At 49.6% G+C, this 16,591-nt stretch overlaps 1 protein-coding gene across 2 annotated transcripts in view; it reads left to right on the top strand.

The window, feature by feature from the left end:
* Positions 1–16,591, top strand: part of PKD1L2 (polycystin 1 like 2) — a 107,213-nt gene that overhangs the window by 55,235 nt on the left and 35,387 nt on the right. For both annotated transcript variants that reach the window (XM_050773190.1, XM_050773191.1), the window contains exons 22-30: positions 1,719–1,941; positions 2,826–3,019; positions 5,555–5,785; positions 8,312–8,413; positions 8,511–8,689; positions 10,742–10,888; positions 12,767–12,966; positions 14,605–14,822; positions 15,432–15,648. In XM_050773190.1, the coding sequence (XP_050629147.1) occupies positions 1,719–1,941; positions 2,826–3,019; positions 5,555–5,785; positions 8,312–8,413; positions 8,511–8,689; positions 10,742–10,888; positions 12,767–12,966; positions 14,605–14,822; positions 15,432–15,648 (1,711 nt within the window). The remainder of the gene's footprint in view (positions 1–1,718; positions 1,942–2,825; positions 3,020–5,554; positions 5,786–8,311; positions 8,414–8,510; positions 8,690–10,741; positions 10,889–12,766; positions 12,967–14,604; positions 14,823–15,431; positions 15,649–16,591) is intronic.

Below are 16,591 nucleotides of genomic sequence, written 5' to 3'. Positions count from 1 at the left end.
TGAGGCGGGTGGATCATGAGGTCAGAAGAGCAAGACTGTCCTGACCAATGTGGTGAAATGCCGTCTCTACTAAAAAAAAAATACAAAAATTAGCTGAATGTGGTGGCGTGTGCCTGTAATCTCAGCTACTCGGGAGGCTGAGGCAGGAGAATGGCTTGAACCCGGGAGGCAGAGCTTGCAGTTATCATGCCACCGCACTCCAGCCTGCCAGCCTGGTGACAGAACAAGACACCATCTCAAAAAAAAAACAAAACAAACAAACAAACAAACAAAACAAAACAAAACAAAAAACAGCAAACAAAAAAAGGTCCTTACCCTAGCTTAATCATTGTACTTAACTTAAAACTATAAATGTATGTTCATTCACCAATCCTTGGATAACCAGAGTTTTCCTGGTTATATATACCTGTTGTTTGGAATTTTAGTTATCTTCATTCCAGAAACCACTCCCATTACACAGCCTCTAAAATGTCCAGTTAGGCTGGGCGCGAGGGCTCACACCTGCAATGCCAACACTTTGGGAGGCCAAGGCGAGTGGATCACCTGAGATCAGGAGTTTGAGACCAGTCTGGCCAACAGTAAAACAGTTTGCAGAGCACTTTGACATGCATTAGCTCATTTCTGTTTAGTAAAACTCCGTCTCTACTAAAAATACAAAAAGCTGGGCGTGCTGGCGGGCGCCTGTAGTCCCAGCTACTCAGGAGGCTGAGGCTGGAGAATCACTTAAACTTGGGAGGCAGAGGTTGCAGTGAGCCGAGATTGCACCACTGCACTCTAGCCTGGGCAACAGAGCAAGACTCCATCTCAAAAAAAAATAATAATAAATAAATAATAAAATAAAATATCCAGTTAGATTTTCTTTAAAGTTAAACAAAAACATAAACATGCCATGTTACAATATAAGTTCATGTTTTTCAAAATTTTAATGATTTTATTCTAGTCTTCTACAATTTTCTCATCAATGCCTAATTCAATAACAATTTTTAATGATCTCTATGTTATCATCCCTGGAACCTGTGGATATGTCACCTTAAATGCAAAAGGAAGGTCAGGTGCGGTAGCTCACACCTGTAATCCCAGGACTTTGGGAGGCTAAAGTGGGAGGATCACTTGAGTCCAGGAGTTCAAGGTTATAGTGAGCTGTGGTCATGCCATTGCCCTCCAGCCTGGGCAACAGAGCCAGGCCCTGTCTAAAAACAAAAACAAAACAAAACTGCCGAAGGGATTTTGCAGATGTGCTTGAGTCTTGCCCATCCTCAGATGGGGAGATTATCCTGGGTTATCCGGTGGGTTCCGTGTCATCCCAAGGGTCCTTATAAAAGGGAGGCAGAAAGGGAGGTGACTCCAGAAGACAAAAAAGTGACTTGATGACAGAAGCAAGAGGCTGGAGTGATGCGAGGAAGGGGCTGTGAGCTAAGGAATGCAGGCAGCCACCAGAAGCCGTAAAAGGCAGGGAAGCAGGTTCTCCCCTAGCCCTGGGAAACTGATTTTGCACTTCCAGCCTTTAGAACTCTAAGATAACAACTGTGTATTGTCTTAAGCTTCCCACAATGGTCATTTGTGATAGCAGCCATAGGAAACTAATACAATGAGCAAAGCCCGGCCTGGATTTCGGTTCCCAGGTGCTCAGGCCACACAGCTCTGCACAGCAGCCCTGATGCCCATGGGCTGGCATTGCCTTCCTGGCATCCCTTCAATAGGATTGTTTCTGAGCACAGATCCTGCTGCCCCGGCATTCACAAGGACACAGCCAGCCAACCGTGTTGAACCTGACCAGTCCTGAAGCTTTGTGGGTGAACGTGACTTCAGGGGAGGCAACCTTGGGGATTCAGCTGCAGTGGAGACCGGACATCGCGCTCACGCTCAGCCTAGGCTACGGCTACCACCCCAACAAGAGCAGCTACGATGCCCAAACTTACCTCGTACCAACGGCGGCTTCAGGTAGGCCTGTGACCATTTCCTGAGCTGCTGCCTGGGGTATGATCAGCTTCACTTGGGAATCAGAAGCCATAGCAAGAAAAGCAAAGAAAAAAAACCACCCCACACATTCAGTGGCTTATTTTTTGTTGGTGTTACTATTTGCCAACATTAGGTGAGCACTTACTATATGCCCCGAGGAAGTTTACAAGCTCATATGGAACTGACCTCATTGCAATCCTCATGACAACCCTTGGGAGAGGGAATTATCGAAATTTCCACTTTCAGCAAGGTGTGGTGGCTCATGCCTATAATCCTAGCACTTTGGGAGGCCGAGCCAGGCAGATCACTTGAGGTCAGGAGTTCAGGACCAGCCTGGCCAACATGGCGAAACCCCGTATCTACTGCAAATACAAAAAGTAGCTGGGTGAGGTGGCGTACACCTGTAATCCCAGGTACGTGGGAGGCTGAGGCACAAGAATAGCTTGAACCCAGGAGGCAAAGTTTACAGTGAGCTGAGATCATGCCACTGCACTCCAGCCTGGATGACAAAGCAAGACTCTGTCTGAAAACAAAACAAAACAAAACAAAACAAAACAAAAACTCTACTTCCAGATAAGAACAAAGAGGTTAAGGAAAAGGAACTGGTCTGAGATCATACAGCCAGTAAGGAGCAGAATCTGTGTTTGAGCCGTTGTCTGTCTGAGTCAGCCATGCACCCCGATTGGGGAGTGCCCCTTCTTCTATGCTCCTGGTCTCAGGAGGAGAAAGTGCTCCTAGGACATCGGGGGTGGGGCAAAACCAGCCGGGTCTGCTTTCCTGCCAAGTGGCCTCAGTCACCCTCTCCCATGATCTTAACACCCATCTCAAGGAGGCTTCAGGCTGACCTGGAACCCCCTGTCCTACAGATGAGCTGCCCACGTGGATCCTGAGCCCACAGGACCTGCGTTTTGGAGAAGGGGTCTACTATTTGACTGTGGTCCCTGAGTCTGACCTGGAGCCAGTCCCCGGCAGGGACTTCACAGTGGGCATCACCACCTTCCTGTCTCACTGTGTGTTCTGGGATGAGGTCCAGGAGGCTTGGGACGACTCAGGGTGCCAGGTAAGGAGAGAGAAGTGAAGGAGATGGGGCGGCTTGGTGGGCTGTGCCCAGCTCATGCAGGGTCCCCTTTTGCCGTCTCTGGCGCAGCATCTTGTGCCTCTCCATGGGGCCTTTGCTGTTCCTGGTGCCTGGGATACCTGCCTCATCCTTGCTTCAGCCTAAGCATTGTTTCCTGGAGAAAACTGTTCTTAACTCCCTGAGTCTGATTTCCTATTGTGAACCCCAGAGCACACACATCCATAGCATCTAACCCCAGTGCTTTTCATCCATAGCACTTAACAGAGAGGTCATTTCACCTCTACGCATGAGATCATTTAAATGACGTCTGTCTCCCTCCGTCCACTGGGAGCCCCCAATGCGACAGAAACAATGTGCTTTGTTCACCACTGAGAACAAATGGTCACTGACCCAGGCGATGAATGACTCAGGACTCCCTGCTGCCTCTAGGTTGTTAAGGGAGGCCGGGGTGTCATTTCCGAGGGAATGAACTCATAGCTCAGCCCTTAGTTCTGTGCCAGGTGCAGGGCTCCATGCTTTGCTTGCATCGGCTCATCAAATCTGCACAATCATCTGCAAGATAGTTGTGACTCTCATTTTACAGGGGACAAAACAAAGGCTCAGGAAACTCAACTGACTAGTCCCAAATCTTACATCTAGGGCCAGGTGCAGTGGCTCAAGCCTATAATCCCAGTACTTTGGGGGGCTGAGGCAGGCAGATCGCCTGAGGTCAAGAGTTTAAGAGCAGCCTGGCCAACATGGTGAAACCCCATTTCTACTAAAGATACAGAAGTTAGCCAGGTGTGTTGGTGGGCACCTGTAGTCCCAGCTACTCAGGAGGCTGAGGCAGGAGACTTGCTTGAACCCAGGAGGCAGAGGTTGCAGTGAGCCTAGATAATGCCACTGCACTCCAGCCTGGGCGACAGAGCAAGACTGTCACAAACAAACAAACCAAACATCTTCTTTACCCACCAGATGCCCCTAGGGGGTGATTGCGAGCTCCCGGGGGATTGGGGGTGGCCACGTGGGTGTGAAGCACGGGCACAGATGGCAGCCCCTGCCCTGGTTCACTCCCGTCCTCTTCCTGCCCGGCCATGTTGTCTGGCACCACCTGCCCAAGTGTCATCACACCTTCCTGGTGCCGAGATGCCAGCTTAGGACTCAAACCTGCATCCTTCTCTTTCTCTTCCTGTGGTTCCGCCAGGTTATTTTGCTTTTCGGCATAAGCTGACCAACGGTCCCAGCTTGCCCAGGACTGCAGGAGCTCCTGGGACTCAGGACTTTCCGTGTGAAAAACGGGAAAGGCCCTGGCAAACTGGATGAGTTAGTCACACCAGTGTCCTCTCAGCAGCTAGCCTGTTGCTGGACGTAGAATTAGCACCCCACAAATATTTGTCCTGTGAATGAGCATCAGGTAGACCATAGGGGTGAATGCCAAATTTGTGATCATGGTTGCCTATAGGGGATGAGGGACAAAGGGGATCTCAAATTTACTTGCAATATGTATGTATTTTTTTGAGACACGGTCTCACTCTGTCGCCCAGGCTGGAGTGCAGTGGTGTGATCTCAGCTCATTGCAACCTTTGCCTCTGGGGTTCAAGCAATTCTTGTGCTTCAGCCTCCCAAGAAGCTCGTATTGCAGATGTGAACCGCACTGTGGTGTAAGCCTGCAATCCCAGCACTTTGGGAGGCGGAGGCAGGCAGATCACTTGAGATCAGGAGATTGAGACCATCCTGACCAACATGGCGAAACCCCATCTCTACTAAAAATACCAAAATTAACCAGGTGTGGTGGTGCATGCCTGCAATCTCAGCTTTTTGGGAGGCTGAGGCATGAGAATTGCTTGAAGCCAGGAGGCAGAGGTTGCAGCAGTGAGCCGAGATTGTGTCACTGCACTCCAGCCTGGGCGACAGAATGAGATACTGTCTTAGAAGAAGAAGAAAAAAAAAAGGCAAAGCAGACTGGCAACATATACACAGTTGTCCACTGAGAATGATAGATACAAAAATATTATAAATATTATTATTTGCATATTTTAATTAAACAGAAAATATTGTCCAGGCACGGTGGCTCACTCCTGTAATCCCAGCACTTTAGGAGGCTGAGGCAGGCAGATCACGGGATCAGGAGATTGAGACCAGCCTGGCTAACATGGTGAAACCCCGTCTCTACTAAAAATATGAAAAAAATTAGCTGGGTGTGGTGGTGCATGCCTGTAATCCCAGCTACTTGGGAGGCTAAGGCAGGAGAATTGCTTCAACCCAGGAGGCAGAAATTGCAGTGAGCCAAGATCTCTCCACTACACTCCAGCCTGGTGACAGAGTGAGACCTGTCAAAAAAAAAAAAAAAAAAAGAAAAAGAAAAAGAAAAAAAAAGATCAAAAGAGGCTTTTGAAGCTGGTCTCCCAGCGGTCTTCCCACTCCACACACCAATATAGTGTGCACCCTTCAAAGGGAATACCGTTCTCCCTTGAGCTCCAGCAAGCCGGGGTTGAGCTTCCCGAGTGTCTCCACTGATGGCCCCTTTATGGGTTGCAGGTGGGGCCTCGGACCAGCTCCTACCAGACACACTGCCTCTGCAACCACCTCACCTTCTTCGGAAGCACATTCCTGGTGATGCCCAATGCCATCGACATCCACCAGACTGCTGAGCTCTTTGCCACCTTCGAGGACAACCCTGTGATCGTGACCACTGTGGGCTGCCTGTGCCTGGTCTACGTGCTGGTGGTGATCTGGGCGAGGAGGAAGGACGCTCAGGATCAGGCCAAGGTGAGGCTGGGAACCACTGGTGCTGTGTACACCATCCTGGGGAAAACTCCATTGTTTTCAAATAATATTAGGCGTCACGGGAAGAGTGTATTTGTCTACTTAAGATTTTTTCCAGCTGGGCATGGTGGCTTACACCTGTAATCCCAGCACTTTGGGAGGCCAAGGCAGACAGATCATCTGTGGTCAGGCGTTCAAGACCAGGCTGGCCAACATGGTGAAACCCCATCTCTACTAAAAATACAAAAATTAGTCGGGCGTGGTAGTGGGCACCTGTAGTCCCAGCTACTCAGGAGGCTGAGGCAGGAGAATCGCTTGAAACCGGGAGGTGGAGGTTGCAGTGAGCCGAGATTATGCTACTGCACTCCAGTCTGGACAACAGAACAAGACTTCATCTCAAAAAAAAAAAAAAAATTCCAATATATGCAGTATGCCTGACACATACATAGTAGGACTTCAGCCAATATTTATGGCTATCTGAAGAAGAGGTAATGAATGAATGCAAGGTTGCATTGTCACAGAGCTCTGAAAGTCTCTCCGTTCCCACCCCTTCCCGTGAAGCAACATCACTCAGAATTTCATGTGGGTTAAATTTAATAAGATAATAGTTTCAGCATTGATACTGCTGTCTTTGATTCACCCAAGGGATTAAGCATTAATACTTGAAGTGCCTCTGCTGTAGGTTGGTTCCCGGGAAGCAGACTCCGAGTCAAAGTTGAGCATGCAGAGTGTGCAGGGTGTGTAGTAAGGGGGCTTGGGACCTGCACCTGGGAAGGGAGGGAAGGAGGCAGCATGGGCAGAGAAAGAAGCTGAGCTGTGATGCAGCCCAGTGACAGCGCGGCCCAGCTCCTGGGGAGCACCAGAGCTGTCCCAAGTTGAGTTGAGATGCCCAGGTCTTGACCACACCCAGACACTCTGCCAATTGGTCATTGGGTGCTGGCTGCCCCAAGGGGGCACAATCTCAACAGAGGTAGCTGTTGCATTTTTGACCCCATCAACTGAGGCAGTGAACCCTCCGTGGGAGGGGATCTGGACAGCGAATCTTGGAGTTGACTATAGCCTCTGGCCAACTCTGGCTAATTTCTTTTTATTTTCTTTTTGCCAAATTCTTAAAAAATTTTTTTTAATTCTTATGGGTACATGGTAGGCATATATATATGTATGAGGTATATGGGACATTTTGATACAGGCATGCAGTGTGTCATAATCACATTGGGGTAATTGGGGTATCCATGTCCTTGAGCATTTATCCTTTGTGTTACAAACAACCCAATTATACTCTTTTAGTTATTTTTAAATGTACAGTTATTATTGACTGCAGTCACCCTGTTGTGCTATCAAATACTAGATCTTATTCATCTTATTCATTCTTTTTTTTTTTTTTTTTTTCTGAGAGGGAGTCTTGCTCTGTCACCTAGGCTGGAGTGCAGTGGCGTGATCTCTGCTCACTGCAACTTCCGCCTCCTGGATTCAAGCAATTTCCTGCCTCAGCCTCCCGAGTAGCTGGGACTACAGGCACCAGCCACCATGTCCAGCTAATTTTTGTGTTTTTGGTAGAGACAGGGTTTCACCACATTGGTCAGGCTGGTCTCTAACTCCTAACCTCAAGTGATCCACCTGCCTCAGCCTCCCAAAGTGCTGGGATTACAAGCATAAGCCACTGCACCTGGCCTACATCGTATTCATTCTTTCTAATTTTTGTACCCATTAACCACCTCGTCTTTCCCCTGATTCCAGCCCCCGCTACCTTTCCCAGCCTCTGGTGACCATCATTCTACTCTCTATCTCCATGAGTTCATTTGTTGCTAAACTATCTTAACGTTTCATTTCTTTAAAATTCCCTCAGAAACACCACCTGGTTACAAATGTTATGAGAAATCATACATTGTGTACAGAGTTTGTACGGTTCACCAGGTCAAACATTCAATATTCTCAGCTTATCAAGTTCATTTCCAATTTAACTACATGGGGGTCATATCTTATAAAGAATGTACTTTGGGTCCGGACGTGGTGGCTCACGCCTGTAATCCCAGCACTTTGGGAGGCTTAGGCAGGCGGATCACTTGAGGTCAGAAGTTTCAGACCAGCCTGGCCAACATGGTGAAACCTATCTCTAACTACAATACAAAAATTAGCCAGGCATGGTGGCGCACGCCTGTAGTTCCAGCTACTCTGGAGGCTGAGGCAGGAGAATCACTTGAATCTGGGAGCCGGAGGTTGCAGTGACTAAGATCATGCCACTGTACTCCAGCCTGGGCAACATAGCGAGATGCTGTCTCAAAACAAAACAAAACAAAACAAAACAGGAGGAAGAAAAGAACGTACTTCACGTTTTTATTTTCCCAGTGTTTTGCACTTGAAACCCTGCTTTTATGAAGAACAGTTCTCACCCGAGGGGATGAATAAATGGCACATGTAATTTTGCTTTGCCCAACTCATGATTGTCATGAATCGTCAGCTCCTTCTTGGCTGGTGGGTGATGCAGGAACCCACTGAGCAAGGCCTTCCTAATGCTGCCCTTCTCTTCAGGTGAAGGTCACAGTGCTGGAAGACAATGATCCCTTTGCTCAGTACCACTACCTGGTGACAGTCTACACAGGACACCGACGAGGGGCAGCCACGTCCTCAAAGGTACCTGCCCATGCAAGATCCACTGATTGATCAGCACGTCCCACCCAGCCCTGCTATGCCACTGTGGAGTTGCCCACTCCTGGTCTCTGGATTTCAGGTGACTGTCACCCTGTATGGCCTGGATGGAGAGAGTGAACCCCACCACCTGTCTGATCCCGACACTCCAGTTTTTGAGCGAGGAGCAGTGGATGCCTTCCTTCTCTCCACCCTGTTCCCCCTGGGGGAACTGCGGAGCCTCCGGCTGTGGCATGACAACTCAGGGGACCGGCCATCCTGGTGAGTTGGGGGCAGACAAACCATGAGAACCTACCAAGTGCCAGGCCCAGGGCTGAGCACTGGACATTTGCCTCCTTCCTGATCTTCACAAGCCTCTGCAAGACACATAGAATGATCTCTGTTTCATAGACAAGGAAACCCAGGGTCAGAAAAGCCCACTGGTTCATGGTCCACACAAACTGGATCAGTAGCTAGGAGAAGGACTGGAAGCTACAGCCAGCCTCACCTTCAGTGCTAGCCCCACCCTTGTCCCTTTTGCAGCATCAACCTGTGACTTGCCCAAGGTCACACAGCTGGCAAGTTTGGAGCAAGGTTCTCCCCATTCTGAGGCCAAAATGAGAGACCCAGATGAGTGGTGTCCAGTCTGACCACCCGTCAGTAGCTGGCGGCTTTAGAAAAACAATAGCACTTGAATTCACCTACGGGACTAAGCATTAATATCTTAAGTGCGGCCGCTGTAGGTTGCTCCCGGGAAGTAGGCTCTGAGATGGAGTTGCATATGCAGGGTATTTATTACAGGGCCCTGGGACCAGCACCTGGGAAAGGAGGGAAGGAGGCAGAATGGCAGAAAAGTCGAGCTGTGATGCAGCCCAACAGCAGTGCGGTCCGCCACTGGGCAGCTCTGGGGCTGTCCCACGCTGGGTTGGAACACCCAGGTCTTCATCTCTGTAGGCACTGCATCACTGGATGCCAGCTGCCACAGAAGAGCCTGTGACCTTGACAGAGGTGGCTTTTGCATTCTTACAGGGCTGCCCTTCCTGAAATGAGAAAATGCATGTCGAGAGCATCTTAGCATAGCCCCCACTATATAGTAAATGCTCAGTGAAGAGTGGCTGTTGCTATCATTACAGTTTTGTTTTGTTTTGTTTTGTTTTGAGGCAGAGTCTCACTCTGTCACCCAGGCTGGTAGTAGAGTGGCACAATCTCCGCTCACCACAGCCTCTGCTTCCTGGGTTCAAGTGATTCTCCTGTCTCTGCCTCCCGAGTAGCTGGGATTACAGGCGTGCGCCACCACGCCCAGCTAATTTTTATTTATTTATTTTTTGTAGTTTTAGTAGACATGAGGTTTCCCCATGTTGGCCAGGCTGGTTTCGAACTCTTGACCTCAAGTGATCAGCCCGCCTTGGCCTCCCAGAGTACTGGGATGACAGACGTGAGTCACTACGCCCAGCCATCATTGCTGTTCTTGTTGGCTATGTAGCAACAGGGAAAACCGCTGCTCGATCTGACATCACAGGACAGGCAAGATAATCTCAATTCTTCCCCATACCTCAAAGACCTAAATCAGGTTAGATACCCACAAAGTCCTCAGCCCAAGATAGATGGTGGTTCTTTGGTTAGAAACGCAAGAGAGGAGGCTGGGCACGGTGGCTCATGCCTGTAATCCCAGCACTTTGGGAGGCCGAGGTGAGTGGATCACCTGAGGTCAGGAGTTTTACACCAGCATGACCATCATGGAGAAACCCCATCTCTAATAAAAATACAAAATTAGCCGGGTGTGGTGGTGTATAACTGTAATCCCAGCTATCCGGGAGGCTGAGGCAGGAGAATCACTTGAACCTGGGAGGTGGAAGTTATGGTGAGCCGAAATCACTGCATTGCACTCCAGCCTGGGTGACAGAGCCAGATTCTGCCTAAAATTTAAAAAAAGAAAGAAAGAAACGCCAGAGAGGACCATGTTCTGCGTACTCCAGCCTGCACCTGCCTGAACACATACATACATACACTTTAGACAATTTGGCTTTACTTGCTCATGCCTGGATGCTGGCCCTGAGCTTGGTGCCATGTGTACAGGTTAATGGTCTCCAAATGCACCCTTTTGCAGCATCTTTGTGGAAACATGGCAGCTTCCCAGAGTTGACTCTCTACAGTAGCTGCCAAGGGGAGGCCAATTTTGATTAAGGCACCAAGAACAAAGAAAAATATGGTTTCTTTTTTTGAGGAGCTCTTGTTCTTTGGGTTCATGTTTGCAAAGCTGTTACCTTGGTGATGTCCAAGGAAGCCTCCTCCCCTGCTCCACCTTATCCTAAAAACCATGGGTCCCTTATCCAGGTATGTGAGCCGGGTGCTGGTCTATGACCTGGTGATGGACCGGAAGTGGTATTTCCTCTGCAACTCCTGGCTGTCCATCAATGTTGGAGATTGTGTCCTCGACAAGGTGTTTCCTGTGGCCACGGAGCAAGACAGAAAACAATTCAGGTACTTTATTTTTCTTTATTTTTATTTTCTTTATTTTTGAGATAAGGTCTCGTTCCGCCACCCAGGCTGGAGTGCAGTGGCACGATCACAGCTCACTGCAACCTCGACCCCCCTGGATCAAGCGATCCTCTCACCTCAGCCTCTCGAGCAGCTGGGACTACAGGCATGCACCACGGTGCCTTGCTTTTTTTTTTTTAAGTAGAGACAAGTCCTTGCTATGTTGCCTAGGCTGGTCTCGGCCTTCTGGGCTCAAGAGATCCCCCCACCTCAGCCTCCTGAATAGCTGAAACTATAGAAATACACCACCATGCCCAACTGTTTTTGTAGAGATGGGGTTTCACCATATTGCCCAGACTGGTCTCAAACTCCTGGGCTCAAGGGATCCGCCTGTATCAGCCTCCCAAACTTTTGGGGTTACAGTCGTGAGCCACTGTGCTTGGCTGTGCCTGGGATATATATATATATATATATATATATATTTTTTTTTTTTAGCAGAGTCTTACTCTGTCACCCAGGCTGGAGTACAGTGGCACAATATTGGCTCACTGTGACCTCTGCCTCCTAAGTTCAAGCGATTCTCCTGCTTCGGTCACTCAAGTAGCTGAGATTACAGGCACATGCCACCACGCCTAGCTAATTTTTGTACTTTTATTAGAGATGGTTTCACCACATTGGCCAGGCTATTCTCAAACTCCTGACCACAAACAACCCTCTCTCCTTGCCCTGCTAAAGTCCTGGGATTACAGACATGAGCCACTGCACTCTGTCATGCCTGGGACTTTTAACCACTGTACTCCAATGATCTAACTGTAACAAAACTAATAGTATTTTAGCTATATTATTATATTAAAATTATAGCAAAAATAACAATGCTAACACTGATTGAACGCTTTACAAAATTATCACTTTTAATCCTTTCAACAATCCAGTGAGGTAGCTTCTGTTATTACTTGCCCTAATTTATAGACAAGTCATCTAAGGTAGGAAAAACAAAGTAACTTGCCCGAGGTCACACAGCTGGGAAGAGGGCTGTCTGGGATTCTAATCTAACTTCCAGAGCCTTCCTTGTTAACTCTAAGTGATGCTGCTATGGTGCTGTGTTTCTTCTACTAAAAAAAAAACCAGGGGGCCAGGCTCAGTGGCACATGCCTGTAATACCAGGACTTTGGGAGGCCGAGGTAGGCGGATCATGAGGTCAAGAGATCAAGACCTTCCTGGCCAACATAGTAGTAGGTACCCTGTCTCTACTAAAAATACAAAAAATAAATAAATAAATAAATTAGCTGGGTATGGTGACACACACCTGTAGTCCCAGATACTCGGGAGGATGAGGCAGGAGAATTGCTTGAACCCCAGAGGCGGAGGTTGCAGTGAGCCAAGACCGTGCCACTGCACTCCTGCCTGGCAACAGAGCAAGATTCCATCTAAAAAAAATGTGGCCAGGCGTGGTGGCTCACACCTGTAATCCCAGCACTTTGGGAGGCCAAGGCAGGCAGATCACTTAAGGTCAGGAGTGCGAGACCAGTCTGACCAATATGGAGAAATCCCGTCTCTACTAAAAATACAAAAATTAGCCAGGCGTGGTGGTGGACACCTGTAATCCCAGCTACCTGGAAGGCTGAGGCAGGAGAATCACTTGAATCTGGGAGGCAGAGGTTGCAGTGAGCCGAGACCGCGCCATTGCACTCCAGCCTGGGTGACAGAGCAAGACAGCATCTCAAAAAAAAAAAAAAAAAAAAAAAAAAAAAGTGTGAATAATCTTAGAAACAAATCTCTGCCTCTCTTCCTCCTTCTCATCCCACGAATGAGCCACAGAGACCGGTTTCCCCCATTCCTGTCTCCCTAAACGCCTGTCCTTCTCTCCCTGCCTGCCTGCAGTCACCTGTTTTTCATGAACACTTCCGCGGGCTTCCAGGATGGACACATCTGGTATTCCATCTTCAGCCGCTGTGCTCGCAGCAGCTTCACCCGCGTCCAGAGGGCGTCCTGCTGCTTCTCCCTGCTGCTGTGCACCATGCTGACCAGCATCATGTTCTGGGGGGTCCCCAAGGACCCGGCTGAGCAAAAGATGGACTTGGGTAATTCCCAGTGTCACGGAGGTCAGGGCTAGTGGCTGGTGGACCTGAGCCTTCACTGCTCCAGCAATGCCACTGCCATTCCAGAGTCCCCAAGACACCCTGCAGTTCAGTGATCCACTAGCAGGACTCACAGAACCCATCGTCCTTATAGTTATGGTTTACTGGACAGGCAGCGAAACGATACAGCTGGGTGCAGTAGCTCTCGCCTGTAATCCCAGCACTCTGGGAGGCCAAGGCAGGTGAATCAACTGAGGTCAGGAGTTTGAGACCAGCCTGGCCAACATGGTGAAACCCCGTCTCCACTAAAAATACAAAATTAGCCAGGTGTGGTGGCGCACACCTGTGGTTCCAGCTGTTCAGGAGGCCGAGGCAGGAAAATCACTTAAACCTGGGAGGCAGAGATTGCAGTGAGCTGAGAGCTCGCCATTGACCTCCAGCCTTGGCAAAGAAATGCAAAACTCTATCTCAAAAACAAAACAAAACAAACAAACAAACAAAAAAGCACAGAAAGGATACAGATTAAAACCAGCAAAGGGAAGGGACACATGGAACAGGGGCCAGGAGAGACCAGGCACAGAACTTCCAGCATCCTCTCCCAGTGGTGTTGTGGATGGTGCTGACTTCTCCTGACGATGTGTGACAGTGCACATGGAGTATTGCCAACCACGGGGACTCACTCCAGCCTTGCGATTCAGAATTTTTTTTTTTTTGAGACAGAGTTTTGCTCTTGTCATCCAAGCTGGAATGCAGTGGTACAATCTCGGCTCACTGCAACCTCCGCCTCCCGAGTTCAAGCAATTCTCCTGCCTCAGCCTCCCGAGTATCTGGGATTACAGGAGCCCACCACCATGCCCAGCTAATTTTTTTTTTTTTTTTTTTTTTTGAGACGGAGTCTCGCTCTGCCGCCTGGGCTGGAGTGCAGTGGCCGGATCTCAGCTTACTGCAAGCTCCGCCTCCCAGATTTACGCCATTCTCTTGCCTCAGCTTCCCGAGTAGCTGGGACTACAGGTGCCCGCAACCTCGCCCGGGTATTTTTTTGTATTTTTTAGTAGAGACGGGGTTTCACTGTGTTAGCCAGGATGGTCTCGATCTCCTGACCTAGTGATCCGCCCATCTCGGCCTCCCAAAGTGCTGGGATTACAGGCTTGAGCCACCACGCCTGGCCAATTTTTGTATTTTTAATAGAGACGGGATTTCACCACGTTGGCCAGGCTGGTCTCAAACTCCTGCCCTCAGTTAATCCACCCACCCCGGACTCCCAAAGTGCTGGGATTACAGGCATGAGCCGCCATGCCCAGCCACTATTCGGAACTTTTACTGGGGCTCCAACATATAGGCATGACTGACACCCACATGGCTGGCCTCTACCTCCAGCCCCTCTAGAGGTCAAGCTGACACCATATGGTCTAGGCCCCCACCATAAATCTCATCGTTAGCACAAACCATCCGGTGTGTCCCAAAACCCCAGGGAAACAAAGACATTCTTAGCAGTCAGGACCTTCCAAGGGCTGAGCGGTGACCTCCCTGGCGTTGGGCAGGGTTAACCCTTCACTGTACAGCCACCTTCCACAAAGGGCAGACGGGACTGGGCTCTGGGTGGTGGCCTCTCCCTTTGACCTGTTCCTTCCCTTTCCCCAGGTAAAATTGAATTCACCTGGCAGGAGGTGATGATTGGCCTGGAGAGCTCTATCCTCATGTTCCCCATCAACCTCCTGATTGTTCAGATCTTTCGGAACGCCCGTCCCCGGGTCACTAAGGAGCAGAACACTGAGAAACGGGACCAGGGGTCCTCCAACCTGACTCCCTCCCCACAGCCCGTGGAGGACGGCCTTCTGACACCTGAGGCAGTGACCAAGGCAGGTCCTCAACCTCAGCTAGTGTGGGGGGTGCTCTAGCCTCAGCGGAAGTTGGGGTGAGGCCTGGGGCTTGAGGCCCAGCAGCCCTGTGTTGCCCGGCAGCATGAGATGCCAAAATTCATCAACTGAAAACACACATACACATGCAACATGCATGCACCCGTGCATCTGTACACACATGTACACACAAACACACAGGGGCACATATGCATACATGCACACACACACAGACACACAGACACGTACATACACATGTGCACACACGCATACACACACACTTTTTGAGTATCTACTATGTGCAAAGAATTATGCCTTCATGGTAGACTCCCAGGCTGGAAGCCCATGGACAGAACTCCCCGCTCTGCATTCATGCATTCAATAAGCTTTCATTGAGCACCTAATGTCTGCCTCGCTTTGGAGTACAGCCTGGAATGAGTTCAAACTGTAGAAGGGGGATTTAAGAGCTGACAAATGGAAGCTCAGGGAGGTCACTCTCACATCTCAGTGGGCAGAGCAGGGCTCCCTACACAGGTTGCCAGGCCCAGGGCATGTGCTCTTGACTCCTGTGCTGCACCCCTCACCTTGGCTCGTGACCCCTTTCCCCACCAGGATGTGTCAAGGATTGTCAGCTCCCTCTTCAAAGCCCTCAAGCTGCCATCCCCCTCCTCGGGCTGGGACTCAGTGAACTTGATGGACATCAACAGTCTCCTGGCCTTGGTGGAAGATGTCATTTGTCCACAGAACACATCAGGGCAGGTGTTCTGGGAGGAAGCCAAAATGAGAGAGGACCCCGTAACACTCACTGTGGGGTCATCACAAATGAAAGGTAAGCCCTGGACATGTCTGTGCCAAGAGAAGCCGCATTTTAGAGCTGGGTAGAGACACAGCAAAGGGGCCACTAGCCGGTTGTGTGGCCATGGACAGGTGACCTCCGTTCTTGACACCTCGGTGCCTTCTTCTGTAGAGTGCTGGGGTGCAAAGCTGAACTCGATCCTTGCCTGAATGTGTGGGGCAGGACACAAGACCACGGATGGGGCAGCAAAAACCATTAAAGAACATGGAATTGCAGACTGGAAAAGTTATTCCTTTCTCTATTCGTTTTCAGTCCTCCTAATTAAATCAAGGGCTGGGAGCACTGGCTCATGCCTCTGATCCCAGCACTTTAGGAGGCTGAGGCGGGCGGATTGCTTGAGGCCAGGAATTTGAGACCGGCCTTGGCAACATAGGGAGACGTGTCTCTACAAAAAGTTTAAAAATTAACCAGGTGTTAGCCAAGCATGGTGGCTTACGCCTGTATTCCCAGCACTTTGGGAGACCAAGGTGGGCAGATCACTTGAGGTCAGGAGTTCGAGACCAGCCTGCCCAACATGGTGAAACCTCATCTCTACTAAAAATACAAAAATTAGCTGGGCGTGATGGTGCACGTTTGTAATCCCAGCTACTTGGGAGGTTGAGGCAGAAGAATCACTTGAACCCAGGAGGTGGAGGTTGCAGTGAGCCAAGATCGCAGCATTGCACTCCAGCCTGGGCAACAGAGCAAGACTCCATCTCAATGGGCACCTGTAGTCCCAGCTATTTGGAAGGCTGAGGTGGGAGGATCCCTTGATCCCAGGAGTTGGAGGTTACAGCGAGCTGGTTTGAGGTTACAAGTGTCACTGCACCCCAGCTTGAGTGACAGACCAAGACCCTAGCTCTAAAAAATGGGAGAAAGTCTCAGTTTTGTGTGACTGTGTCTTTAATGCCTCTCTAACACTCCTTAGTCTGTTTGG

This window comes from Macaca thibetana, chromosome 20 (assembly GCF_024542745.1).
Source record: "Macaca thibetana thibetana isolate TM-01 chromosome 20, ASM2454274v1, whole genome shotgun sequence".
Classification (NCBI taxonomy): Eukaryota; Metazoa; Chordata; class Mammalia; order Primates; family Cercopithecidae; genus Macaca; species Macaca thibetana.
The sequence above is the reverse complement of the archived record's forward strand: the minus strand, read 5'-3'. Positions and strand labels throughout refer to the sequence as shown.